This window comes from Budorcas taxicolor, chromosome 1 (genome assembly GCF_023091745.1).
Source record: "Budorcas taxicolor isolate Tak-1 chromosome 1, Takin1.1, whole genome shotgun sequence".
NCBI lineage: Eukaryota > Metazoa > Chordata > Mammalia > Artiodactyla > Bovidae > Budorcas > Budorcas taxicolor.
Genome location: NC_068910.1, coordinates 37,434,653 through 37,459,693, shown reverse-complemented (window position 1 = coordinate 37,459,693; position 25,041 = coordinate 37,434,653). Strand labels below are relative to the sequence as shown.

At 42.2% G+C, this 25,041-nt stretch overlaps 1 protein-coding gene across 2 annotated transcripts; it reads left to right on the top strand.

Annotated features, from left to right (window-relative positions):
- The first annotated feature begins 2,707 nt into the window (after window positions 1-2,707).
- CRBN (cereblon) lies at window positions 2,708-24,616 on the top strand. Of its 2 annotated transcripts, XM_052636179.1 has the most exons (11): window positions 2,708-2,778; window positions 6,197-6,309; window positions 6,915-7,117; window positions 7,952-8,101; window positions 12,551-12,710; window positions 18,899-18,961; window positions 20,022-20,106; window positions 20,697-20,812; window positions 21,127-21,191; window positions 22,096-22,227; window positions 23,599-24,616. In XM_052636179.1, exons 1-11 carry the CDS (start codon window positions 2,712-2,714, stop codon window positions 23,777-23,779), a joined length of 1,335 nt encoding a protein of 444 aa, XP_052492139.1. In that variant the 5' UTR covers window positions 2,708-2,711; the 3' UTR covers window positions 23,780-24,616. The 2 variants fall into 2 exon arrangements, with proteins under 2 accessions (XP_052492139.1, XP_052492144.1); XM_052636184.1 differs by lacking the exon at window positions 18,899-18,961.
- The last annotated feature ends 425 nt before the right edge of the window (window positions 24,617-25,041 follow it).

The window sequence follows — 25,041 nt, the reverse complement described above, 5'->3', positions numbered from 1 at the left end:
GTGTATCCCTTTCTACTAACAGTGTATAGACACCAGAATTAAAAGTACAGTGGGGCCTTTTTGATTTGTATTTTCTCTCATCTAATATCAGCCTCAATTTTATCCTATTAAAGGTAATTCTTGAACTATAAGACAAAGCTCTTATAAGTTTGTCTTATAAGACAAAGCTATAAGTTTCCTTTCCCACTGGTTTGCTGAGCTTCTTATCAATGAACACACTTCACAGAAGCAAGAAGAAATGTGAGCTACTCTGTGTGATGGCTCGCTTCAGGATAAAGTTACCCAATTAAAAATAAATGGTGAATGATCATGTTTTCCTTTTTGGTTTTAATAACCAGGGCTTAATCCAAGAAACCTGCTTGCTGAGATGTTTTTGTTCAGTAGCCATTTGTTGTTACCCCTATTGAAAGACATAGCTATGGATGACTGGGTAGACTTGGGGCGGTGGGGGTAGGGAGGGATGAAATGAATGCAGGAGCAGATGGTGACTGTGAATGAAGGCGAGGGAAAGGAGGCAAATGGGGGGTGAGAGGGGCACAGATGGCAGCATCGGTGACCCGGGGGCCGAGCACAAAAGAAGAAAGAGGCGCGAGTGCTTTTCCAGCCACATCTGCTGACCCCGCCAGGCTCACAGCTGTCCTCTCTTCCCCACAGGATTCTTGGTTGACCCAGGGTGCACAGTGCTGGTGCCACCTCTGGGCAGGACCCAGGCAGGTCAGAGCTTCCTTGTTTAGGGGCCAGATGTTTCCTGTGTAAAGAAACTTCTGTTGGAGGTAAGCACAGTTCTTTGAAATTCTGTAGATCATAGAACGATATAATTCTATAAACTGAGACTGATAATGTATATACTGTGTACTTGTAATCACCCTTCGCCCTCGCTCCTTCCCCCCCTCCACGCACACCCACACCCAAACACACACACACACACACACACCTCTCTCTCATAGTTCTATCATTCTTGCACTTTGCTTTCTCTCATCCTTCACCTGTCTAGAGTGACCATCTTACTTTCAATAACCCATCATGATAGTATATCTTATGTAACTGTTATTAATCTATAACCTGTAATGGTTATATATAATCATAAAAGGCAATGCTATCATGAATACCGCAGCCATTATTAGCTAGAACAAATTTGAGACACTGCTTGGCCTACTCTTGTTTGGCAAATGGATAAACTGATCATGTTTTATGGCTAGAAGCCAAAAAGAATTGATCAAGGTCACAGAGTGGTGGTTTGGGGACAGAAGGCAGAATGGCACTGAAAGGATCCATCAGCCTCTCTCCCAAGGAGATTTTCGGCTTTTAACTTTTCAGCAAGCAAACTTTGGGAACAAATGTATTTTGAACTGTTCAATTCATTATTTTCTTCCGAGCAATGCTGTTTCTTCCTCTCACCCTTCTCCCCACCATGCTTAGGTATTCTATTTCATTCACTGAAAAGAGTGAAAAGACACTAATAAAGCTTTTGTCCGTCATCCAGATAGCCCTCTGTGCACCAGTGCTGACAGAGTTTTGGAGGAACAAGGAAAAGTAGCTTTATTTCGTTGCCAGGCAGAGATGGAACACCAGAGGCGAGTTCCTCTGAACCTGTGCGCGCCTCCCTGGGGAACAGGGGGAAGTCTTACAGGCAGGGCTCACGGTCTGGGGTAAGCGAGCAGGATCAACGCGGTGAAGCTGTTGCAAGCCTTCTTTCTTCTGCAGAATTTAAAATGGCCACAAGTGGCATCAGACAGCTAGGTAACGGTCTGGTGGGCTCTTGGTTTATGACCTTTCTGAAATGAAGAATGCTGCAGGGGAGTGTGAGCGAATATAGCTAATTTACTTCCTTGTACGGCAGAAACTAACACAACATTGTAAAGCAGCTATACGCCAATTAAAAAAAAAATGAACGCCAGGTGATTCGGTGGAGTATATGATTCACACAGACTCAGAGAGTGACTGTGGAATTCTTTTGTGAAGGGCAAGTCTAGGTACATGTACTGTGAATAGTAAAAGGTAAAGTAGAACTAGGGCAGCTTAACTCTTACAGGCCTGTTTTGCCATTCACTCTTCCCTTGGTTATTAGGAAAACCCCCTTTTTCATTTCTCTTGTAGCACAATGACTCATTTTAGTTGAATCACGAGTAAGCTATTTTATATTGACAATCTCACTTGCCAATCATAGGCCTTTCTCTGTTCTCTTATCACTTCTAGTATTTGTTTCAGACCAATGCTTATTAATTTTGGAAAAGATATATGAAAACTACTTTTGATTGTTGTAAAGAAACTAAGGTATAACCCAGCCGTCTTCGGAATAACTGATGCATTTTCCCAGTCTTCATGTATACAGTTTTTATTTGAAGAATTGGAGCTAAGGCTGTATAAACGGGTTCCTATTTGCTTCCCGTCTCCCTTGTCAAGAGCAAGGTGGAGACTGAAGAATCTGAGCCTGTTTCCCCGTGTGTGAAATGTCCTACCAGGGACGGGGGACAGGCGAGGGCTCTGTACCAAGCGCAGCGAGCGCGAAGGGCGGCTGACACAGCGCTTAGTCCCGCGGTGCCGGCCCTCCTGCCCGCGGTGCCGGTCCCGGCCGGCCACTGCGCTGTCCTCCCCGCGGGCGCCGCAAGGGGGAGCTGTGGCCCGGGGCGCAGCGACAGCGGCACTGCACCGGCTCTCCCCCGGCGGCCTGGGCGCCGCCCTGTCCCAGGCTCCTTTGCGGGTAAACAGACATGGCCGGCGAGGGAGACCCGGAGGACGCTGCGCACAACATGGGCAATCACCTGCCGCTCCTTCCCGGTAATCGTCTGGGGCCTGTTCCTGGCAGCGAGAGGAGGCGAGGCCAGAGGCGCAAGTGGCGCGGCGGGGCCGGGGAGGCGGGCGGGTGGTGCAGAACCTGTTCGGGGCCGCGGGCCCGGGACCGTGGTGGTTCTTGCTGCATCTCGGCTTCCCCTAGTATGCGGACGAGGGTTTGGGGAGGGAGGAGGCTGTCCCCAAAGGCAGGGACTCCGTGCTCTCCATCCTCTGTGTGCCCAGAACTTGGCTCCAAGGAAATGGCGTGAAACTGGGTGGGGAAAGAGGGAGACTGGGGCCGCCCAGCATCCCAGACTTTTCTGGGAGTTCATCCCCCCCACCATAAGAGTGACAGCTAATTTATTAAGTGTTCCCGTGTCACTGGCCCTGCCCCAGGCGTTTTGCGTGCATTTTTCCATTTTATCCTCCCCATGTCACTGTGTAGTCCTGACTTGGTGGGTGAGAAATGAATTGGCAGGTTAGTGTGGGACTTGTCTAAGGTCACACAGTTGCAGGGCCAGGAGTCCTAGTCAGATCTGTCTGTCTGCATAGCTGGTGTCTCTTAACCACCCAGTGCTGCGCCGGTGTTTGGTCTGTTCTTAGGCTTGTAAGGACGTGGTACAAGTACCTGTTAAAATACACCTAATTTTAGATACTTAGAACTGGGATATTAAAATCAGGATTCTCTTTCCTTTATGTTTAGCGAAAATTTAGACCTTGGCCTCATGTTGGAATAGTGGGCAGAAAAGAAGTCCGGAATAATTGTACAGTTTTGTCATGGAATGCTGTAGACAAGAGTTGCCTTGCAAGAGGTTTCTCAGCCAAACTGAGACTATTAGCGGAGTCACTTCACTGTGTGCAGGAAGTGTGTTATGTATCCTGAAGGTAAAAAGAGGTATAATGCACAGTCTGATACTTGGAGAAGTTTATCATGTATATATGGTTCCTGAAAATATAACTAGCAGAAGGCCATTGATGTAGGCCAGATAAGTAAATTGTCAGAGGGAGGGATTGATTATGGCTGAGAAGGACTGGGGAAAAGCCCTGTGTTGTACTACAGACATCCAAAAGCATTATGACCTAGGATTGGCTTGCAGAAGATAAGGCCTGGAAGGTAGGTTGGGTTGGAGTGTTGGAAAGCTTGCATCTCTCGCCAGTGGGATCGTGAGTTTGTTCCATGGATTGGAGAGAAGCAGTTATGGACTTGAGACCTAAGGGAAGCTGTGCTTGGAAGATGACTTTGCCCACTGGGAGGGGTGTGGGCCAGAGGAGGAGGAGACTGAAGGCGTGCCCCAGCTGTATGGAAAGGACCTTTTCCATGAAAATATATTAGAATCAGAGTCAGTGGTCCATCTGGAAGCAACCTAGCTGAACTGAATTTGGTCAAAGAGCTGAGCTGTTTTTTCAGAGACATCAGCCCAACTCTGTCCGTGCCAAATCCAGTGTGTTAGGGAAGATGCTGATGTTCTGTTGGTATCCACATGGTGCTCCTGCATGAGATGAGTCATCACGCTTCACCCTGGTAGCTCTGAACGGTGTGTTTTGTTGAAAAAAATGGAGAGCGCAAGGGACTCAGAGAGATTGTCAATATCATAGTCATGCTCCTGCAAATCAGATATGACTTATTTTTAGAAACATTCATTTGTCCATACTTCCATGGAGTATGAGTTGTTTGGAAGAGTAATTCCCTTTAAGTGCTTAAGTAGTTGCTTAATATTTAAGATTTGAAGAATCTGTCCCTGCCAAAAAAAAAAAAAAAAAACATAAAATGAAATAATACATAAATAGCCAAGTAGGGGGAAGTGGGTTTCAGCCATATATGGAAGAAAGGCTAGTTTATATGAAGGAAATCATTTTGAGATTAAGTCAGAATAGTTAAAATGTAAATTTAAAAATTAAAGAGTTCTAGCTTTTGAGCTAAAAGTTGACCTTTAAAACCTTGCATAATAGAGTGCATAATGGGGCAGTGAAGTGTCAAAAGTGCGTAATGAAAGCCATGCTGTCAGAATTGTGAATGCAGGGAGGTAGACGCAGTATATTTCTGTCATCGGTTTAGATTTTTCTTTGTTATCTCTTGGTCTCATTGAATTTTTTTGTTCTTAGGAAAATTTTGTATGCAGTGTTAAGTCACTGGACATTTGAATTTAAGTTGAAATAATTAGGTTGTTCTCTTTGGCAAAGCCTTGTATCTAAGGACTTTGTAAGAATTAATAGAAAGTCCAAAGCAGTTGCCATATTGAAAAACATTTATATTTTCTTGTCAGGAACCTAGCTGGAGGTGGTTAGATTTAAATAATGATATGCACAGCAGAAAGTAACTGTTTTGCAAAGCCATTTTATCTATTTGGAAGTTTATTTAGGCGCTTGCTTGCTTTTTAGCCCTTTCCTCTTTCCTTCCTTTCTGTCTTCTCTAGAAACTCTAAATGCTTGAAAAAACTTTATAGAGACTGTCTTGTTCATTGTCATTTTTCAAATGAGTAAACTAAGATTTCGTCATGTGGGGTGAATTGTCTGCTGTGTCAGAACTGGTTCCTAGTGAGGGAGAAGAGATACATCTCCTGTGCAGAAGAACTTCAAATAATTTATGCAGGTAGTTACCCTTCAAGGAAGGGACACAATCCCTGCCTACCCCTTAGATGTGGGTTGTGCCTTGTGGTTTGCTTCCCAAGAGTACAGTGTGGAAAAGAGGGGGAAAGGAGCTTTCCAGCGGAGAAGCCTGACCAGTGATCCAGGTCAGCTTCAGCAGTTCTAAGTCACGTCAGCAGTGTGTCCCCTTGATGAGACGTGATGAAAATGGCTCTTCACCTCCCTGGGCTTCCTCCCCAAGAATATTCCGACTTGAGGGACATTCTACAAAGCACCTGACCAGTAGTCCGCAAAACTGTCAAGGCCATCAAAAACAAGGAACGTCTGAGAGACCCTCCCAGCCCAGAGGAGGCTAAGGAGACCTGACGACTAGATGTAACGTGGTGTCGTGGGCAGGGTCCTGGAACAGAAGTAGCATCGTAGATAACAACTCAGGAAACCCAAATGAAATGTGTTTAGTTAATGGTGCTATGCCAACACTGATTCCTTGGTTATGGCAAGTGTGCCACAGTAATTAAGATGTTACCTATTGAGAAACAGGTGTGAGGTATAAGGAACTCTCTACCATCTTTGCAAATTTTCTGTAAGTCTTAAACTATTCTAAACTTAAACATTGATTTAAGAGAAGTAGTTAGAGGCAGACCCAGCCTAGACCCCCCTCTGGCTGCCTCTTCACAGTCCTGTCGAGATTCCCAAGTGTGGATGGTGTTCATAAGAGCTCCTCTTCCCACGGGCCTGGAATCCCTAAGAAGGAACTATGTATTTGAACGGGAACATAGCTTTTACGTCTCCTTCCCTCTGTTTGTTTTTTTTTGCTTATAATACTGTACTTTTGCAGCAGAGGAAGAGGAAGAAGATGAAATTGAAATGGAAGTTGAAGACCAGGACATCAAAGAACCCAAGAAACCAAACATCATAAATTTTGACACTAGTTTGCCGACATCACATACAGTATGTAACTTTGTATTAGATCCAGTATGAGAGATGCGTACATTTAACTGTAGATAAAAGTTCTTGAAAATGAATGACTGCTTTTAGCATTACCTGATATTACCTCAAGCTTGAAATCGTGGATGAGGATGTGGGCTTCTTGCCAACTGATAAATAGTGTTAAGCTATAACTTTTAAGCAGTTTGGTACTTTGTCTATTACAAGTAATTCTTTGCACACTTGGCACCCTCCTCATATCTTGGCCAGTGATAGAGCTATTAAAGTACTGCTTATTCTCTGTACCGCAGGGTTCCAGGGTGTTATTTAACAAACTAGCATTTTATACTTGTCATTTATGCTTTTCAGACATAGAGGTGTCGAGCTTAGTCAAAATCAAATATTTTGAGTTTAAAAAATGCTCTTTAATTTGAATATGAGAGATTATTCACAAGGAATTGAGAATTCTCCTTCCAGGAGTCAGATTGTCCTGTGGGACGCTGATACGGCAGGTGTATTATTTGGATAGGTGTGCCGTCCACATGTGCTTGTCAGTTTGCACATTAGTCTGTTGAGCTTGTGTCCCGTGGCCTGTCTGTAACGACTGAGCCTGTGTGTGCCCTCTGCAGTACCTGGGCTCCGACATGGAGGAGTTCCACGGCAGGACTCTGCACGACGACGACAGCTGCCCAGTGATCCCGGTGCTGCCGCAGGTGGTGATGACCCTGATCCCCGGGCAGACCTTGCCTCTCCAGCTCTTCAGTCCTCAAGAAGTCAGTATGGTGCGGAATTTAATTCAGAAGGACAGAACCTTTGCAGTGCTTGCGTACAGGTAAAATCTCAGAGTGAACTGACTTTAATACTCTGTTGTGCACTCACAGGAGAGGTTGTTTTAAAGGCAAAACTGACTACTATTTTGCCTGCGTAGAAGTTGGGACAAGGCTGTGAAGTGAAACACTTCCATAAAAAGCTTGGAAGTGGAAGTTGGAGTATTTTGCTGTGATCATTACCGTCTAAGTCAAGCTTTAACTTTCACACACAGTTAACTTTCTGGTATGTGAAAGTTTTAAAATCATTAATACATAATGAAGAACAGTTCTAGAACCTTATTTTCAAGAGCTGTCTTCAAGAAAAAGACGGCTTTTACACTGTTTGTAAAGGATGGTTTTTACGAAGGAGTGACTAGTTATTTTCTGTCTCTCAAAATTCCCAAGTTGTCCTCTTGTAGACAAGTGGTAAGTTGAAGCTAAATGTCAAGTGTCCCATGAGAACTAGAGGAAATCAGTGCTGCGGGCAGGAAATTGATACAGGAAGTCCCCACTCCCCTCCCCCCTCAACCCAGTACAGAGCTGCTGATAAGCGGCAGAAAGGATGATCTGCTGAATAAAAGAATGTTTAGTTTGGGAAATGACAGTTTAACCCCTGTCAGCTGTGGGTTATTTTCAATGACTAGAAATCTGTTCTTCCGCTAGTGGGCTCTAATTGTACTTCCTGAAGCCCTCTTTATATATCTCAGTTCCCCATGTGATTCTAAAAAAAATAAAATAGCTTTGCAATGAGAATGATTGCTGTAAATTGTTTTCCCATGTATATTGCTTTTGTCAACTTTGCATATTTGAAAATTAAATGTTTAAAACTGTTTCCTTTTTAAAATTTACCTTGGAAGTAATGTACAGGAAAGGGAAGCACAATTTGGAACAACAGCAGAGATATATGCCTACCGAGAAGAACAAGATTTTGGAATCGAGGTTGTGAAAGTGAAAGCAATTGGAAGACAGAGATTCAAAGTCCTTGAGATCAGGACACAGTCAGACGGGTAAGAAACATTGTCTGTCTATCTTAAAACTCCTCAAACATCGTAAAATGAAGTACTTTTCTTATATTTTGTCTGCTTTGCTGACGTTCACGTTTTATAGCTTGTACCTAGTTGTTCTTTTCCCTTTGAAAGTACAGTCTGGGGTTTCTAACTTTGCTGGGCATCACAGTGACCTGGGCAGTAAAACCACAGACACTTGCCTTCCTGCCCTTCCTCCCATCCCTAGAGAGTGACCAGTCGGGGAGGAGGCCGCAGCATCTTTTCTGATGATGTCCAGGTGACTCTGATGCCCCTCTAGGTTTTGGAGCAGTGATGTAACCCCCACAGGCAGTGTCATTTGGGACAGGGCTTCTTTGGGATTGAAGACATCTCTTCAAATTGGGAAGGGTGGGAAGTCAGGGCTGGTGAGCTGTGTGCATCATCGGGTGCCACAAGAGCTGTGCTGGTCACGCTTGCCACCCGCTCCGTCTGGGTGTGGGAGACCACATACCCTGCGTGCCCATCTCCGCCACAAATGCTCTCTCACTGCAGTGGATCGTACGTTTACTAAGTGGTCAGGAAGTGCTTGTCACCCCTGTGCCCTATACAGTTTAGAAATGCTCTGAGTGTTCTATTGAGCACTTTACAGGAACACCTCACTCCTTAGTGAGGAACGAATACCTCACTCCTTAGTGAGGAACGAATACCTCACTCCTTAGTGAGGAACGAATACCTCACTCCTTAGTGAGGAACGAATACCTCACTCCTTAGTGAGGAACGAATACCTCACTCCTTAGTGAGGAACGAATACCTCACTCCTTAGTGAGGAACGAATACCTCACTCCTTAGTGAGGAACGAATACCTCACTCCTTAGTGAGGAACGAATACCTCACTCCTTAAGGTATTCCTTAAGGAACACCTCATTTTAAAAAATGCAGTTCACTTGCAGACCTCCAAAAAAACCACAGAGCATTTGTCCTCATCACTGTGTGTTTCAGTGAATCACTAGTGAAGTCTTAGAAAGATACAAATTCCTGGGTCCTCCCAGCCTTAGGGAATTGGTCTCTTATCTGTAGTCGCAGTTGAAAATCTTGTCAGTCCTCTGTGTTGGACAGGTAATGTCTTCTGAAATCAAGGACGTTCAGAGGGTGGTGGTTTGTTTCTTTTTTAAGATTTAAGAATATGAACTGCATGAGGGCAGTTTCCACATAGTGGGCATTCATAAATATGAGTGTACTCAGCCCCCCTTCGGGGCTTGAGCGAGCATAGGAGCAGGGAGGGTGGAGTGCCGGAGCCTGTGGGGGTTCGGTGCTCCCCGCCTGGTGCTCCCTAGAGCTCACTCCGGGAACTCTCACCGCGCTGAACACAGGTCGTCAGTGTCGTGTTGTCTGTCTGTCCCTCAAGATGCAGGCTGCTCAGGCCAGTCGATGCGACTCCCGTGTGTTCTGCACTTAGGACCATGAGTGTTCCATGGATGAGTGAGCATCCCTCTGAGGGCCCTGTGCTGAGACAGCAAGCTGTTTGTGCCGTGGATTTTACTGACAGTTTCATTTTAAAAGGACTTCCTACCTGTGTGCTTATAAAATTTTGAATATTTGTGAGTACTATATTCCAGAAACGAAAGTAGCAAATTGACTTGGGGAGAAGTATATTTCTGAGGGTGTTGACATCAGTGACTTGTGATTGTGGAAAATTAGTTTGAACACAAGATGGCAACAGAGCCTTGACTCTGAAAGCAAGTAAACGGATGTGCACTGGACTCAAGTAGAGATTAGCGTCAAACTGATGAGGGGGGACGGGACTGGGAAAGGGCCTAGTATTCCTTAGACCCACCACCACGGCTTTCACAAAAATGTCTGTCTTAAAAGACCTCCGTGGAGTGAGAATTCCCTGGGTCCCCTGCCCTTCTGGCCCTCTGCCTTCAGTGGGAGTGGTGAGATGGCAGAGACTAGAGAGGGTGTGGTGCAGGCCCCTCTTTTTTTAGAAAAGGAACCTGAGTGCAATGGAGATAAGAAGTTTGCCCAAAGCTGTACAGCTCGTGGGCACCGCTGGTGAGTTCTAGGCCCCCGACTTCCAAACCAGTGCTCTTCCCACCAAACCACAATTCTCCCCTTGCACATCTGCAACTCAGGCCAGTTTGCTTGTCTCTGTAATGTAGGACCAGGCGATAGTGATGTGCCTTATTAAGACTCTTCACATACACAAGGCATACTGCTGCCTTCTGCCCTGTCCAAGTTGTGTCTGTATTTCTTTGACATCTTCTGAACAGATGGAATTTTTTTTTTAATTAATAAAAAAGTTGAAATGTATCATTGCATCTCTGTAGGACTGCTTTAGAAATTCCTGAGTATTTCTTACATGTAGAGAGGAAGGGGAGATTAATACTCTATTTGTAATTACAAAAGAAGCCCTTGTACTTATCATAATTGAAGTGAGTAATTTTTAAAAAAGGTGATTAAAACTAGAACTCATAAAAATACATACATAGATATCCTAAACATTTTATTTTAACTTAAAATATGTAAATGCCCCTTTATTCGTTTTACATTTGCTGGTGAGGCAGGGACTGTCTTTATGTCGGGTCTGCAGGTAGAGCTGACATTAGTCTTTCTTGCATCAGTTGCTTTCATTACATCATCTGTCTGCAGTGCATACCTGTAGTTTCTCTTTAGAGATTCCGAAGATACTCACAAGGGCTTTGAGCACAGAAACCTTCCAGAGTCATGCACTTTTCTCCCTATTAGAATTGTCTGAACCTGATTTGAAAGCATTTTTTGGACTCAAGCTAGTGTTTCATTAAAGCAGTTTTAATTTTGTACTTATTTTCCTGGTTGCCACAGTATTTACATAAATTGCAGAACAACAGGGCTCTACTATATAGCCCAGGGAACTATATTCAATAACCTGTCATAAACCATAATGGAAAAGAATATGAAAAAGAACGTATATACATATACCACAGAATCACTTTGCTGTATAACAGAAATGAACACAACACTGTAAATCAACTATACTTGAATAAAATGTTTTATAAGCTCCTTCCACTTCAAAAAATATTTGTATAAATTATATAGCTATAATTGCACAACAACTGCCACCAACAGGTTGGGAAGAAATAAAACTAGTTTATGTTAAAAGCAAAACTCAGCTGCTGGGAGAAGAACCAGCCGTGTGTGCAGCAGACGCTGGGGTGCGTCACAGGAACAGAGAGCAGTGTCCACCCTTGAGGCGATGGACACAGCCTGTGTACACTAATTATCAAAACAATCTCTAAGCTGATGTTTCTGTAGCATTGATGTTTGTATCATAATAAAATCTTAAGAATTAGTTGAGGAAAACATGATTATTTAGTTATTTTTGTTTTTAATGAGCTCTAATAACATAAGAACACTTGAACATAGTCAGATTTATGTTACCATTTTCCAAAGTCATGTAGACTTAAATTTGAGCTTGCAGGAGAGAAATGAAGTGCGTGGAGTGTGTCTAATATCATCATGACAGTAAACATACATATTTTCAGACACGTTTAGCTATTTTCATTTAATAAATCAGAAGTATTAAAGTGTCATAAGTTTTTGTGGATTGAGACAGTGGTCACAATGAAAGGCCACTTTAGACTTCCTGAGCATGAATAATAGTGAAGCAGAGACTTGTAACATATTTGACTTCTTCCGACTAACAGTGTTTTTCGTTCCAGCATTTGGATGTGTTGATACTTTCTGCATTTGAAAAGTTATAATAGGAGATAATTCTTTCAGTGCCTCCTAAGACAATGGCTTGGAGGTACAGCCTTTTGGCATTAATTCATGAGAAGATACTTAAAATTATGATATTCTCAAGTAGCATTGTTGAAGGATGACCTTACTATATGAGTAGAAATAATTTTTAAAGATAATATGGATTTTGATTCTTTGCATATTCAGGGTAAATGTTTAAGAATGAGAAAAGGAACACACATAGAAATAAGGCTACGTATAATTCTCTAGTCTTATCCATGTAAAAGGGTTCTTGAGTTTCTCTTCCTTTACCTACTTACTTAGTATAGGTGATTCGTGAGAAGAGATAGATTTAAGAGTCAGGCAACATAAAGAAGTGGGATAAGGGGTGGGGTGGGGTGTCCAAGAATGAGAAATTTTTATAGAAGTTTCAACACATCAGGGGTTGGTGGTATATTAATTTTTTAACTTTTATTTCATTTACAGGCTTTGTCTGAAATGTAAAAATAGCATTTTCCATTCCATAGTGAGATAGAAAAACCTTTGGTTACCTTTGATTTTAACTTTGGTATGATTTATGAAATGCAGTATTTTTTGAAAATTTCTTGTATCTTAATATCAGGATTTGATTAATATGTTTAAAAAAGAAAACCTTGCAAGTCTTAGTACTTGAAGCTATCCATAATGGTTAGAAACTTAGTGATTAGAATTAGTTTATCCTAAAAATGAACACCGTGCCTGGCTCTCTTCTAGAATCCAGCAGGCTAAAGTGCAGATTCTTCCTGAGTGTGTGTTGCCTTCGACCATGTCTGCAGTTCAACTAGAGTCCCTCAATAAGTGCCAGATATTTCCTTCAAAACCTGTCTCATGGGAAGACCAGTGTTCATATAAATGGTGGCAGAAATACCAGAAGGTGAGAAACTGATTTTTTTATGCATGTTCAGAAAGCAAAGACAGGTTGCTTTTTTCCTGTTTAAAGAAAGAAACACCAACAACTCTCATGATTCCTTCCCCAGACATCTTCTGAGCAATACTATAGTTGCATTTGTTCATAGCTGGAGTTTCTAAAATTTCATAGGCAGCTGTTGATGTAAGAGCAGTTTGCAAAATCAAGTAAAATGTTACAATACTGTGAGGTATTCCAGCTACTATGCCTTTAAGTTATGAATTACTTTGCTGTGGTTCTAAATGCTGCAGGAAACGCTTATTAGACTGGTCACAGGAGGCACTTGGCTCTTGAGTCATAAACACCTAGACTCAGGGGAGAGTGTGGGAGAGGGTGCAGTGGCAGTTGCTTCCTCCTTGTGGGCTTCTGAAAGGAAGCTGTTTTTGTGCAACAGTAAGGACATCACCAAAGCTGGCTTGAGAATAGGCGCTCTTTAAAAGTATTGCCTGTAGGGCATTAATTCCTATGTATATCCTTTTGACTAGATCATTCTTGTAGGACAAATACCAGTGAAACTTGTTTGTACTTATCTGTGAGATGTATCAGTTTTGAGTATAAAATACGTAATATTTATGATTTCTCCCTAAAGGAAAAAAATTTCTAGTGTCTAAATTTAAAATTACTTTTTGAGATATGTCTTTTAAAAATACGGAAAGACAATTTCTGTAGTAACCTGAAGAATCCTGTACTAATCATCGAAGGTTTTAATTTTGATGTAGATTATCCTAGGGCCCTAATCTGAGGGAATAGCTCAGCGGTAAAGAATCTGCCTGCCAGTGCAGGAGTTCAGTTAATCGCTCAGTCGTGTCTGACTCTTTGCCGCCACATGGACTGCAGCACATCAGGCTTCCCTGTCCATCACCAGTCTGAGGCGCTTGCTCAAACTCGTGTCCATTGAATCGGTGATGCCATCCAACCATCTCATCCTCTGTCGTCTCCTTCCCCTCCTGCCTTCAATCTTTTCCAGCATCAGGGTCTTTTCAGATGAGTCAGTTTTTCGCGTCAGATGGCCAAAGTATTGGAGTTTCAGCTTCAGCATCAGTCCTTCCAGTGAATATTCAGGACTGATTTCTTTTAGGACTGACTGGTTGGATCTCCTTGGAGTCCAAGGGACTCTCAAGAGTCTTCTCCAACACCACAGCTCAAAAGCATCAATTCTCCGGTGCTCAGCTTTCTTTATAGTCCAACTCTCACATCCATTCATGACTATTGGAAAAACCATAGCCTTGACTAGACGGACCTTTGTTGGCAAAGTAATGTCTCTGCTTTTGAATATGCTGTCTAGGTTGGTCATGGCTTTTCTTCCATGGAGTAAGTGTCTTTTAATTTCATGACTGCAGTCACCATCTGCAGTGATTCTGGAGTCCAATGAAATAAAGTCTGTCACTGTTTCCATTGTTTCCCGATCTATTTGCCATGAAGTGATGGGACTGGATGCCAAGATCTTTGTTTTTTAAATGTTGAGTTTCAAGCCAGCTTTTTTACTCTCCTCTTTGACTTTCATCGAGAAGATCTTCAGTTCCTCTTTGCTTTCTGCTGTAAGGGTGGTGTCATCTGCATATCTGAGGTTATTGATACTTCTGGCAATCTTGATTCCAGCTTGTGCTTCATCCAGCCCAGCATTTCTCATGATGTACTCTGCATGTAAGTTAAATAAGCAGAGTGCCAATACACAGCCTTGACGTACTCCTTTCCCAATGTGGAACCAGTCTGTTGTTCCATGTCCAGTTTTAACTGTTGCTTCTTGACCTGCCTACAGATTTCTCAGGAGGCAAGTAAGGTATCCCATCCCTGAAGAATTTTCCACAGTTTGTTGTGATCCACACTGTCAAAGACTTTGGCGTAGTCAGTAAAGCAGAAGTAGATGCAGGGGATGAGGATTCAACCCTGGGTTGGAGAGATCCCCTAGAGGGGGGAAATGGCAACCCACTCCAGTGTTCTTGCCTGGAGAATCCCATGGACAGAGGAGCCTGGCGGGCTATGGTCTGGGAGGGTCACAGAGTCTGACGTGACGTAGCGACTAAATAGCAAAGAGCTGAAGTTCACAGTAACTTGGTATAGCTGTGCGGTACTTTTGTTTTCGGACTTGATACAGATACTTTTTTTTTAGTCTAATTTTTTATTTCTTTAGCTGTACTGGGTCTTAATCGTGGCATGCAGGATCTTTCATTGCCATGTGCAGGACCTTTAGTTGCAGCGAGAGGGATCTAATTTCCCGACAATGGCTCGAACCCGGGCCCCCTGCATTGGGAGTACAGTTGTACTCTGCACCACCAGGGATGTCCCCAATACAGATGCTTTACATATACTGTAAATCTTGTTTATTTGACCAGTAGCACAGTGGGAGATTTTGCTCTGGAGTCATTTAGTCCCAGCAGTGTGTCGGCCCTGGGTGGTGCTGAGATGCTCTGTGGCGAGGTCACTGTGTCAGGATACATAGTCTCTCAGGACTTAGATAGCTGTGGGTTTCACTCATTGGATATTTTTTCCAGGAGGTATTAAGTACTTTATTTATATAATAGTTCTTCCACACCAAGATTTTTTGTTAAAAATTCTTAAGCATTTAAAAATTCTAAGCTACCTCTTAGCACATTTCTGAGGAGAGAGTGAGAGTCTGTGGAGTTAATTCCTGGCTTAAGTGCTCTGGACAGCTAGTTCTGTGTTTTCTCTGTAGGATCTTGACATCTTAAACCTGAACTTGGATTAGACAAACAGAACTTGTAAAAATCTTTTGTGTGAATTACTGATTAACTCCTTCCTGTTCTGTGGCTAAAGCACCTCAGCTTGTTCGTGTTGAATTCAGGCGTAGGCCTCTGCAGGCGGGCCGTCAGGCGTTAGGAGCCAGATCCTCTGACCTGCCCGTTGTCTTATTTCTCCAGTAATTCTGGATTCTCAAACATTGGCCGTCGGTTTTCTTCATGTTCAGAACTGCCGAGGATTAAACAGAAGGTGCTGAGGAACGAGCGAGATATAAAAGGTGTTCAGAGCTACGAATGCCTTCCTCTGTGTGTTTTTTCTGATCATTCCGTTGCTTACGCTTCGGGTAGAGTTTCTTAGGTTCTGAAATTTGGATCTAGATCACTAGGCCGAGAAAAAACACCAGCCGCTCTATTTTGGACTCCAGGCGTCCTGCAGACTCTGCCTCACTTTAGAGCGCCCACTGGGAGCCGTTCTGCTGGCATGGGGCGGGGAGTGCAGGGAAGGGCTGGCGGAGGCGCTGGGGGGGGATTCCAGGGGCCTGGACCCGTCTCAGGGGCCGGCCTGCTGCACCTGCAGTGGACGCTGACTTGTCACAGTGCTTGTCTTCAGGCCGACCTGGGGCTCGGGCCAGCCCTCTGTGGTGTTTACTCAGTCTGACTGCTGTACCTGCCACGGCCCCAGCAGCGCCTCGTGCGTCTTTGTGTCTGAGAAGCGGCTCACGAGGCCAGAACTGGGAGAAGCTTAGTTGATTCTTAAATAACTCACTCTAATCGGGTTGCCACCCACTTTTCCACCAGAAAATGATACTTAAAGGATCTAGGAGTGGAGTGGAGTCTTCCAGAAGTATATTCAGTTGACCTTGAAACTGTACATAACCTCTCAACATTTGCCATTGAAAACAAAACAATCGAAATGACAAAAGTATTTACGCTTCGATTATCTTCCATTCTGACAAGGGAACACTGTCCCTGAGGATTGAGAAGTTAGGTCAGTATAAGCAGGCAGTGCTCTTCCAGACCCACTTCTATCTGGAAACCTTTCTCATTCAGTGATTCGATCTTTAAAACTAGTTCTTTATTCCCTCTTCTCACGGTGTCTTTTTCTCTTCACTGTTTACTATAGCGAAACTCTCTCAAAATGAGGAAAATGTTGTTTAAACCTACTTAGAATACAGTGTATATGTTTCTAAGGATACTCCCTTCTTGCCCACACTGTTTGCTCATTTATAAAGCCCTTCCATGTTAATGAGAAGAGTATGAAGTGCAAAAATGTAATGTGGAAACGAGATAAGAAAGTGCCTGAAGCTCATCTTTCTGGTCTCTGCTAAATTTATAAGCTCCTGCTTCTCATACGGAGCAGGGAAGAACTGAGCGTAACTCAAGGGCAGGACCCACAAACAGGAGCTCACAGGTTAGCTTCTCAGTCTTCTTCCAGAGTTTCTTTATGAAAACACAGATAGATATTCTCACTTCTTTCCTTTTTCTTACGTAGGAGGATCCATGCTGTCCTGCACCTTGTTTTAAGAGTGCAGGAGATTCTTCGCTCTCTGGTTTTCAAAGCGTTCTTATTTTGAAAGCCGCACAGTATTCTCTGTATTAATGACGGACCTAGACTCAGTTATGTACACAGATGACCTTTCACATAGGTCAGTATTTGAGAAGTGAGATTACCGGATGTCAGGGCAACTGCATTTGTAATGTTGACATGTATTTTCAAAGTTTCTTGCTTGAGATTGTTCATCTCTGTACTCAGTGTTTCAGTAAGGCTGCACAGTATCCAGCTTACTTTTTGCTGATCTGGTTAAGTGAAATACAGGAGCTTGTTGAGGGTTTACCTTGAATTTCTCTGAATGTGAATGATGTGTGACATTTTGTGTGTAAGAGCATGTCTTATTTCCTTTAATTGGAATTGTCTTCCCCCTACTATTTATTGCTAGTTCTTTACACACTTATCTGTGTGTAAAGGAAGCTTATCGCTTTACCTGCAGTTAGTTTCAAACATTTTCTTTCATTTGTCATATTTGTCTTTTAACTGTATTTTGGTGGTCATATAGTTGAATTTTTTTTTAAATACTTCTGTATTCTGAATCATAGCTAGCAATACCTCCCTGTGTGAAGGAATCTTCATTCATCAAAGAAACGTGCCATTTTTTCCTTTTGACTTCACTTCTTAATGACATCAGAATGTGAGCTTTGAGCCGTGTGTGGTTCTCTTGGTGTGACTCCAGCACCTGTCTGGGTAGCTGTGTTCACTCAGCACACCTGTGCTGCCTTATAGACCAGATTCCTGTTTTTTATTTTTCTTCTGTTCTGTAATCAGTCTGTCTGTTTATGCCCCATCAGGATACATAACGTAACTGTTGACAGTTTGTAATTTTGTAATGGCCACTAACCCCATCAGTGCTTTCCTCTTTTCAAGATTTGTGTGGTTACTATTGCTTATTACCTTATCCACAGGAATGCTTTTGTCTTGTTCCAGAGTAGTAGTAAGAGTAGCGGTCAGAGCAGTAGTATTTACGGATGAAAGAGACGTCTTGCAGTGGTAGGCCATGTGTAGTGTAGGCAGAGGCTTCCTCCAGTGGAGGAACGGTTTCCCAGCATACACTGTAAGCTTGTAGTTGTGTGTCTTGCATTATGAGCTTGCAAGCCTCGGGATCTAGAAAAAGCTCACCATTCCATTCCAGTTCTTACAAGCAAGTAGGATTTGATAAATGAAGGAAACAAAAACTGTAGCGTTTCGATCACTTGGATGTTATTTTCATAGTTTACGTTGCTGACTGCGCGAGGACCTGACACAGCAAGTGACTCCTGCGGTCACTCTAACCCGCCATCTGGTCTTGCAGGCACAGTGCCCTTCCCCGCCCAGTGTCACGTGTCACCCTGTCAGTGAACGGCTTCTGTACAAAATTAACAGGTCGTAGATGTGCAGGCTTTGTTTTGTATGTAGAGAAGATGTGCTCATTCTTTGTATTGTGCTTTTTTGGGTCAGGTGTAGCACCCTCTCTGGTGTAAGCGTATCATACTGAACTGCTGTGGATAGCTGGCTAGGCTGTTTCCAACCTGTTGCTCTGATAGCACCGCTGCAGTGCGTCCTGGCAGCGTCCATGTTCTGTGTAACACTTCTCTTTCCAGATTTTCTTGGTTGCTTTTACGCATCTGTTCAGATGAACTTTAAATTGCTTCTGAATTCCAATTCATTGGTGTCACATTGAATATATACTCTGAGGACTAGTATCTTACTTATTGAGTCTTCCCATCAGTTACTGAAATTTTATAGGAATTAAGTGAAAACATCTTTGTCAAGTATAGTCATCTCTTATGGGATTCTCTGCAGACTTTTTCATCTTTTTTGAAATTAGAAGGTCTTTGTGGGCCAAGATCAGTTTTTAAATGTGGTTCCTTCTACCCTACGATCTTGATTCTATGGTGTTTAAGTGACTTTTGTTTTCTTTTCAGAGAAAGTTTCATTGTGCAAATTTGACTTCATGGCCTCGCTGGCTGTATTCCTTATATGATGCTGTAAGTAACTTACATTGAAAGTTTTGCTTCTAGAAGAAGCCATGTCATAAGGGTCATTAGATGAAACAAGTGCCATGTTATTTTTGGAACTAGTGCCATTCATTTAAGGGGAAAAGGCAGGAATCATACTGCCAGACAGACCTGACTTCGACCGTATAGATCTTTAGTTTTCTGTCAGTGGATAGTGGCTTGTAACTTCAGGACAAGATGCTGTGGCATCTTTGGGTGTGTTAAGCATTTAAACTTCTGTTGTCAGGTTAGAGTTACATTTAGAAAAATGCAGAACCCTTAACAGGGTTTTAGTTCTCTTGTAAACAAGTATGTCCACTTCTGTGTCCTGCTTTTAGTGTACTAATTGATGTATACAACAGTGCTTTTCCAGTTCAAATTTTTTATATTAGGCATCATGACAGCTTGAAAAATTCAGTAAGAGACTGTTGGGATAGTTCACAGAATGTAGGTCACAGACACAGGCTATGTTCAAAGCCTGATTTCTGTTAACTTTCCTGTGGTTTGGGGCAGAACCTGAGTATAACATGGGGGTAGAGGTGCTGTTACTGTCCTGGGAGGCAGCAAAGGGTCTTAGGCTTCCCTTGGGAATCAGCCTGCCCGCAGAGCTGGAGCTCTGGGCTTACTGAACTGGTAGGTTGTGGGCACTTAGCACATGGGCAGCACCGAAGGAAACGATGGTTCACTCTGCTCTTCAGCAGCTTAAGAGGCATTACAAGTACGTAATAGACCAGAGTATTTTTTATATCCACTGCAAAAAGATAGTGAGCACTCTGATGTGGTAAACAGGCAGCAGGTAAGGTGTGTAGGTAGCAGCTGCTAGTGCAGCTTTTTCCTAGAGAGGGGACGGAGAGAGGCCAGAAAGCCAGCCTCATGCTGGGCTAAGCAGGGGCTGCAAGCATTTCTGTGTAAGAAAACAGACACGTATATACTGGAACTTTACTAGGCAGTAACCACTTACATTGCTACTAATATGTTAGATTTACTGAGTTGAAAAGCTGACAGTGAAGTGTAAAGTGTGTGAACCTTACTGTGGCTCGTTTCAAACAAGGAAACCTTAATGGATAGAATCAAGAAACAGCTACGCGAATGGGATGAAAATCTCAAAGAAGATTCTCTTCCTTCAAATCCAATAGGTATGAAAAATCAGCTTTCTTCCTGTGATGTTTTACTAAAATTGTTTTGTTTTCTGTTTAATGAAACCAAAATGTTTTTATTATTATTCTGAAAAAGCATTTGTTTTCATGAATTACAGAAAAAAAATTTTTTTTTTAGTTAACTATAACAAGGGTCTTAAATTCTGAGCATTCCTATTTTAGACATAAAAGGCTCGGGTTGCAGTAAACGGCTGGCATCCAGAAACACTGTCTGGGTTATAAAGACTCCCTTCCTTGGTCTTCAGGGTGCCTTTAAAGGTCACCTTAGTTCCAAGACTTAATTAGGTACAATTTAACTATTTTTCTAGTCTTTTAGTAAATAAGTGACTTCTGATAACATGGATTTGATTTCATGTTCAAGACATTTACAAAAACAAGTATGGGAAAATAAGTTACGTCCTTAAGATACATATATATACACTTGAGAGCTGATGCATTTTAGTCTTGTCTATAACTGTTTAGTGTGGCCTCTGGGACGGGTTTATTCGAAAAGGATGTTACTGCATTCATAAGTCATATGTATCTGCTTCATAAGTTTAAAAGTTTGAAAAACCTATCCTGTCTCTCAGATTTTTCTTACAGAGTAGCTGCTTGTCTTCCTATTGATGATGTATTACGAATTCAGCTCCTTAAAATCGGTAGTGCGATCCAGCGACTTCGCTGTGAACTAGACATTATGAATAAAGTGAGTAACGAATGTCTGGAGGCTCACGTTCAGTCAGTCTGGGGTGGGGGGTGTTGCACTGTTGGGACCACCAAGGCTGTCTGTAGGGTGTCTAGTCATGTAGTCATGGAAAGAGAACTAATTTTAATTGCATTAAAAATATTTGAAAGGGTTATTTAAACACTTCATTTGAGACTAAGACAGAGTGTCCTAGAGGGTCATTAATTTAGTGAATATATCAGCTGGTGTCTTCCTTGTTCCGTCTTTAAAACTACAGTTAGAGGAATCAACACTTTGGAGCATTTCCCCCACTAATTTTCTCTTAAATATTTTAGTGTACATCACTTTGCTGTAAACAATGTCAAGAAACAGAAATAACCACCAAAAATGAAATATTCAGGTGAGCTCTTTATTACATTTTTAGTACACGTCTGAGTACATTTTCCCAACTGCCCTAACAGAACAACAGGCAAGACTGTATTTCCCTCCATTAAATTACAAATGCTCAGCAAATGAAATCCGGGAGGTCACCTCAGTGGTAGGTAAGACACTCCTCCTGACTGGGTACCAGAACAGCAGTGGGTGTGGACGGGATTATTCACAGCAATGAGTGAGCCTGGTGAAGGAAAACCTCCCCACCACCCCAATCTTGTTAAAAACCTATCAACTGTATCTTTCTCAGTACTTACGGACCTAGCAGGAATGCCTCGGCTTTATGCACTGCTTCACTCAAATATCAGTTTCGCCACATAGGGTCAGAGTTTTGCAGGACATGCTTCTGGACATGTACTGATGCTGTGTGACACATAGTACTACTTTTTGCACAGTACTCAGCTGCCCAAGAATGACCACATGGAACCTTTTATTGGACTTGCCCTTTTTGGGCAAGTTGAGCTCCCTGTGTATTACAATGTGTATCTTGAAGATTCTAAAAACTAGTACTACTTTCCTTTTTGTCATCATGAAAACCAGTGAAAGTCACTGAGACATATCCGACTCTTTGCGACCCCATGGACTATACAGTCCATGGGATTCTCCGGGCCAGAATACTGGAGTGGGTAGCCTTTCCCTTCTCCAGGGGATCTTCCCGACCCAGGGATAGAACCCAGGTCTTCCGCACTGCAGGTGGGTTCTTTACCAGCTGAGCCACAGGGGAAGCCACAAGGGAGAACATAAACCAAATAAAACTGGGCTGACTGCCAGCCTCTTGTTAGTTTTAACTGCACTATAGTTCTTTAACCTCGTTTCTTGGTGAACTTTGTTGGATCTTTCCCCCCATATTGACTCTTCTGATTCTGTTCTAGTTTATCTTTATGTGGGCCAATGGCAGCTTATGTGAACCCTCACGGGTACGTGCATGAGACGCTTACCGTGTATAAGGCTTGCAACTTGAACCTGATTGGCCGGCCTTCTACAGACCACAGCTGGTTTCCTGGGTAATGTAGCGGCGTCCCCTTTTGGGTTTGTGTGCGTGCGTTAATTGAGCAGGAAAGCTCAAAAGAGTATTAAGGAGAGTTGCTAGAATTTATCATCAGAAATAGGCAATGAAATAAATAGCTATTTAAACGTTCATTTCATGACTGGCTAGAAAAAGGTACTCATACACAGTCTCATTGAATGTACGGTCAGGTGAGCTGCAGTCCTTAAATCAGCTATATGGCTGATCCACACCCCTTCAGAATGAGCTGACAGGAAAATGAAATATCAACTGTTTCATAATCCAGTGAAACTAGAGTTGACCCTTGAACAGCATGCTGTTGAACTGCTGACTTCCACTTTCCACTTAGATGCAGGTGTGCTTCAGTAGTAAAATACTATAATACTGGTGCTTCTCTGTTGGCTGAATTGTTAGATGCAGAGTGAATTGCAGATACAAGGACCAACTATAAATCATAGGTGGATTCAAGGGTCCACTGTATTTTATAATTTGTAAAATTAGCGACTGTTACCCAAGCAGTGATACACATAAAACATGCAGAATCCAGCTTTTCTTCTAGTTTGCAGGCTTTGCTTTTTTTGGCTTAACCTACTGACCTTCAAAGTATGACTGTGGGACCTACGCCACTACCTGAGAACTTGTGGGATCCCTTCAGCCAATAATGCTGGCTCAGCCTTTTATTTTTGAAAGAGGCAAGCTGAGCAGAGCTTAGTGACTAGATTTGTTATTCTGGACCTAGAACCATACCACTTGGACTGGCCAATCTTATGTGGTAGCATTCTGAAGGACTAAAAGTAGAATTAACTGGTTACTGAAAATACTAAATATGGATCCCTGGAGAAAAAGTTTCATTACATGGTTTGGGTGAATTCTGATTTGTTTGGGATTTTTTCCTTTAATGCCAGGGCTTATATTTTTGGTTAAATTATGTCACAAAACCATTCTTTTAGAAAAGGAGTCCTTAAATCTTATTGCTATTTCCTAACTTGACTGCAATGTAAAACAACTAAGAAAATGCTGCTACAACTTACAGTGTGTTCCTGGCAGCCAGCAATTTGTATAAAGAAATCTGTATTAATTAGACATTCTTTGTCCTTCTTCCTTGGCACTGGAGAAAAAATTTAAGCATGGCTTAAGAGCACAGTCAAGTAGCTTTATAAAGACTGATGCATTGCCATGATGACTTGATACAAATTAGAAAATCTTTTTTGTGAGGTCTGTTTCAGGGAACTGTATAAATCAAAGCTTTGAGTTTTCTCTTCCCCATCCTTAGAAAGATCTTTTAGTAGCCAAGTTCTAACAGGTTTCTGATAGGGTGGGATACAGAGATGCATTTCCTGAGCTGATTTACCTTTCCTTAATCTCGTAGGTATGCCTGGACTATTGCTCAGTGCAGGATCTGTGCCAGCCATATTGGATGGAAATTCACAGCCACCAAAAAAGACATGTCACCTCAAAAATTCTGGGGTTTGACTCGGTCTGCTCTGTTGCCCACCATCCCAGATATGGAAGATGACATAAGCCCTGACAAAGTAATACTCTGCTTATAAACAAATACAGTAGGGATAAGGTTACTTAACACATTGGTATTCTAACACAAGACCTGCTTTGGAAATTACTGCTTTTGATGCATACCTAAGTAAAAGCAACATTATATGGAAGGTTGCAGTTTCTTAGTCGAACAACAGGATTTCAAGATTTAAACTAAGATGTTCTATTGAAGAGGATGAGAAGCAGTCTAGAATACTTGGTTTGCAGGAATACCTACTTTAGGAGCTTGGTGCTGTTATCCTGTGGACTCTTGCTATGCCTGGTAGTGTTATCACTGAGGGGACATGAAGACATCTGTGAAACTGGTGAGCATGTTTTCTGCACAAAACAAATCTGAAATTCCTATCAATCAGTCGCTGTAATTAACGCAGTCCATCATTTATTTGATCCTGATACACAGAACAGAATGGCGTGTTTGCATCAGTGCTCCAAAGGGCAGACGTTCCAGAAGGTAGGGTGCCAAGCTCTAGTACTGTTCCTTTTTGAAAGAGGCAAGGAAATGTGTACATGGTAAAAGGGCTTTGGTTCCTTTTCCTTAGTTTCTGAGATACTGATTTGTAAATTTTGAAAATAAAGAGTTATAATATGCAGTTTGAGCCCCAAAATAAAAGTCTTTCTTCTTAACATGTTTGTTAGTGAATAGCAATATCTCGTGTATTTGCTCAGTGTTTGGTTATTTTGTTTCAAAGTTGAATCTGAACTTAGACTACTGTGGAGCACAGATGCTAAAACACGTTCTCCTTCCTACAGGCTAGAGGCAATGATGTATTTCATAGGCTGTTTTGGTCAATGTAAAGTGAGAAACTCTGTAAGTAAACTATAAAAGCAAAGCTAAACTTGTTTGTTTAAATAATGTAAAAAAATATCTACTCGGATGCGGATACTTTAGGTGTAAGAAATAATTTTTAAGGTAAAGTTCTAGACAGACAGACTTGCCACCTACCTCTTTGCTTACACTTTCAAGGGGTTTATTGGATCCTTTCACATTGGTGTCATTTTGATACTCCTCCACTGCTTTACATAAATCACTGGGAAAAGTTCAGCTAATCAGGGACAATGTATGTGGCCAAAAATGGACTGTTAAAGTTTCTTACATTTTAATTTACCAATATTTTATTTTTCCAAAAATGCAATGCTTTTGACTGCCTAGACTAGAAACCTAAATTGAGTATCATGTTGCATATTTATGTAAAGAGAGTAAATGAAAACCAACTTAAGAATGCTGTTGAGTCTTTACAATATGCCTAACTTTTCTTTACCT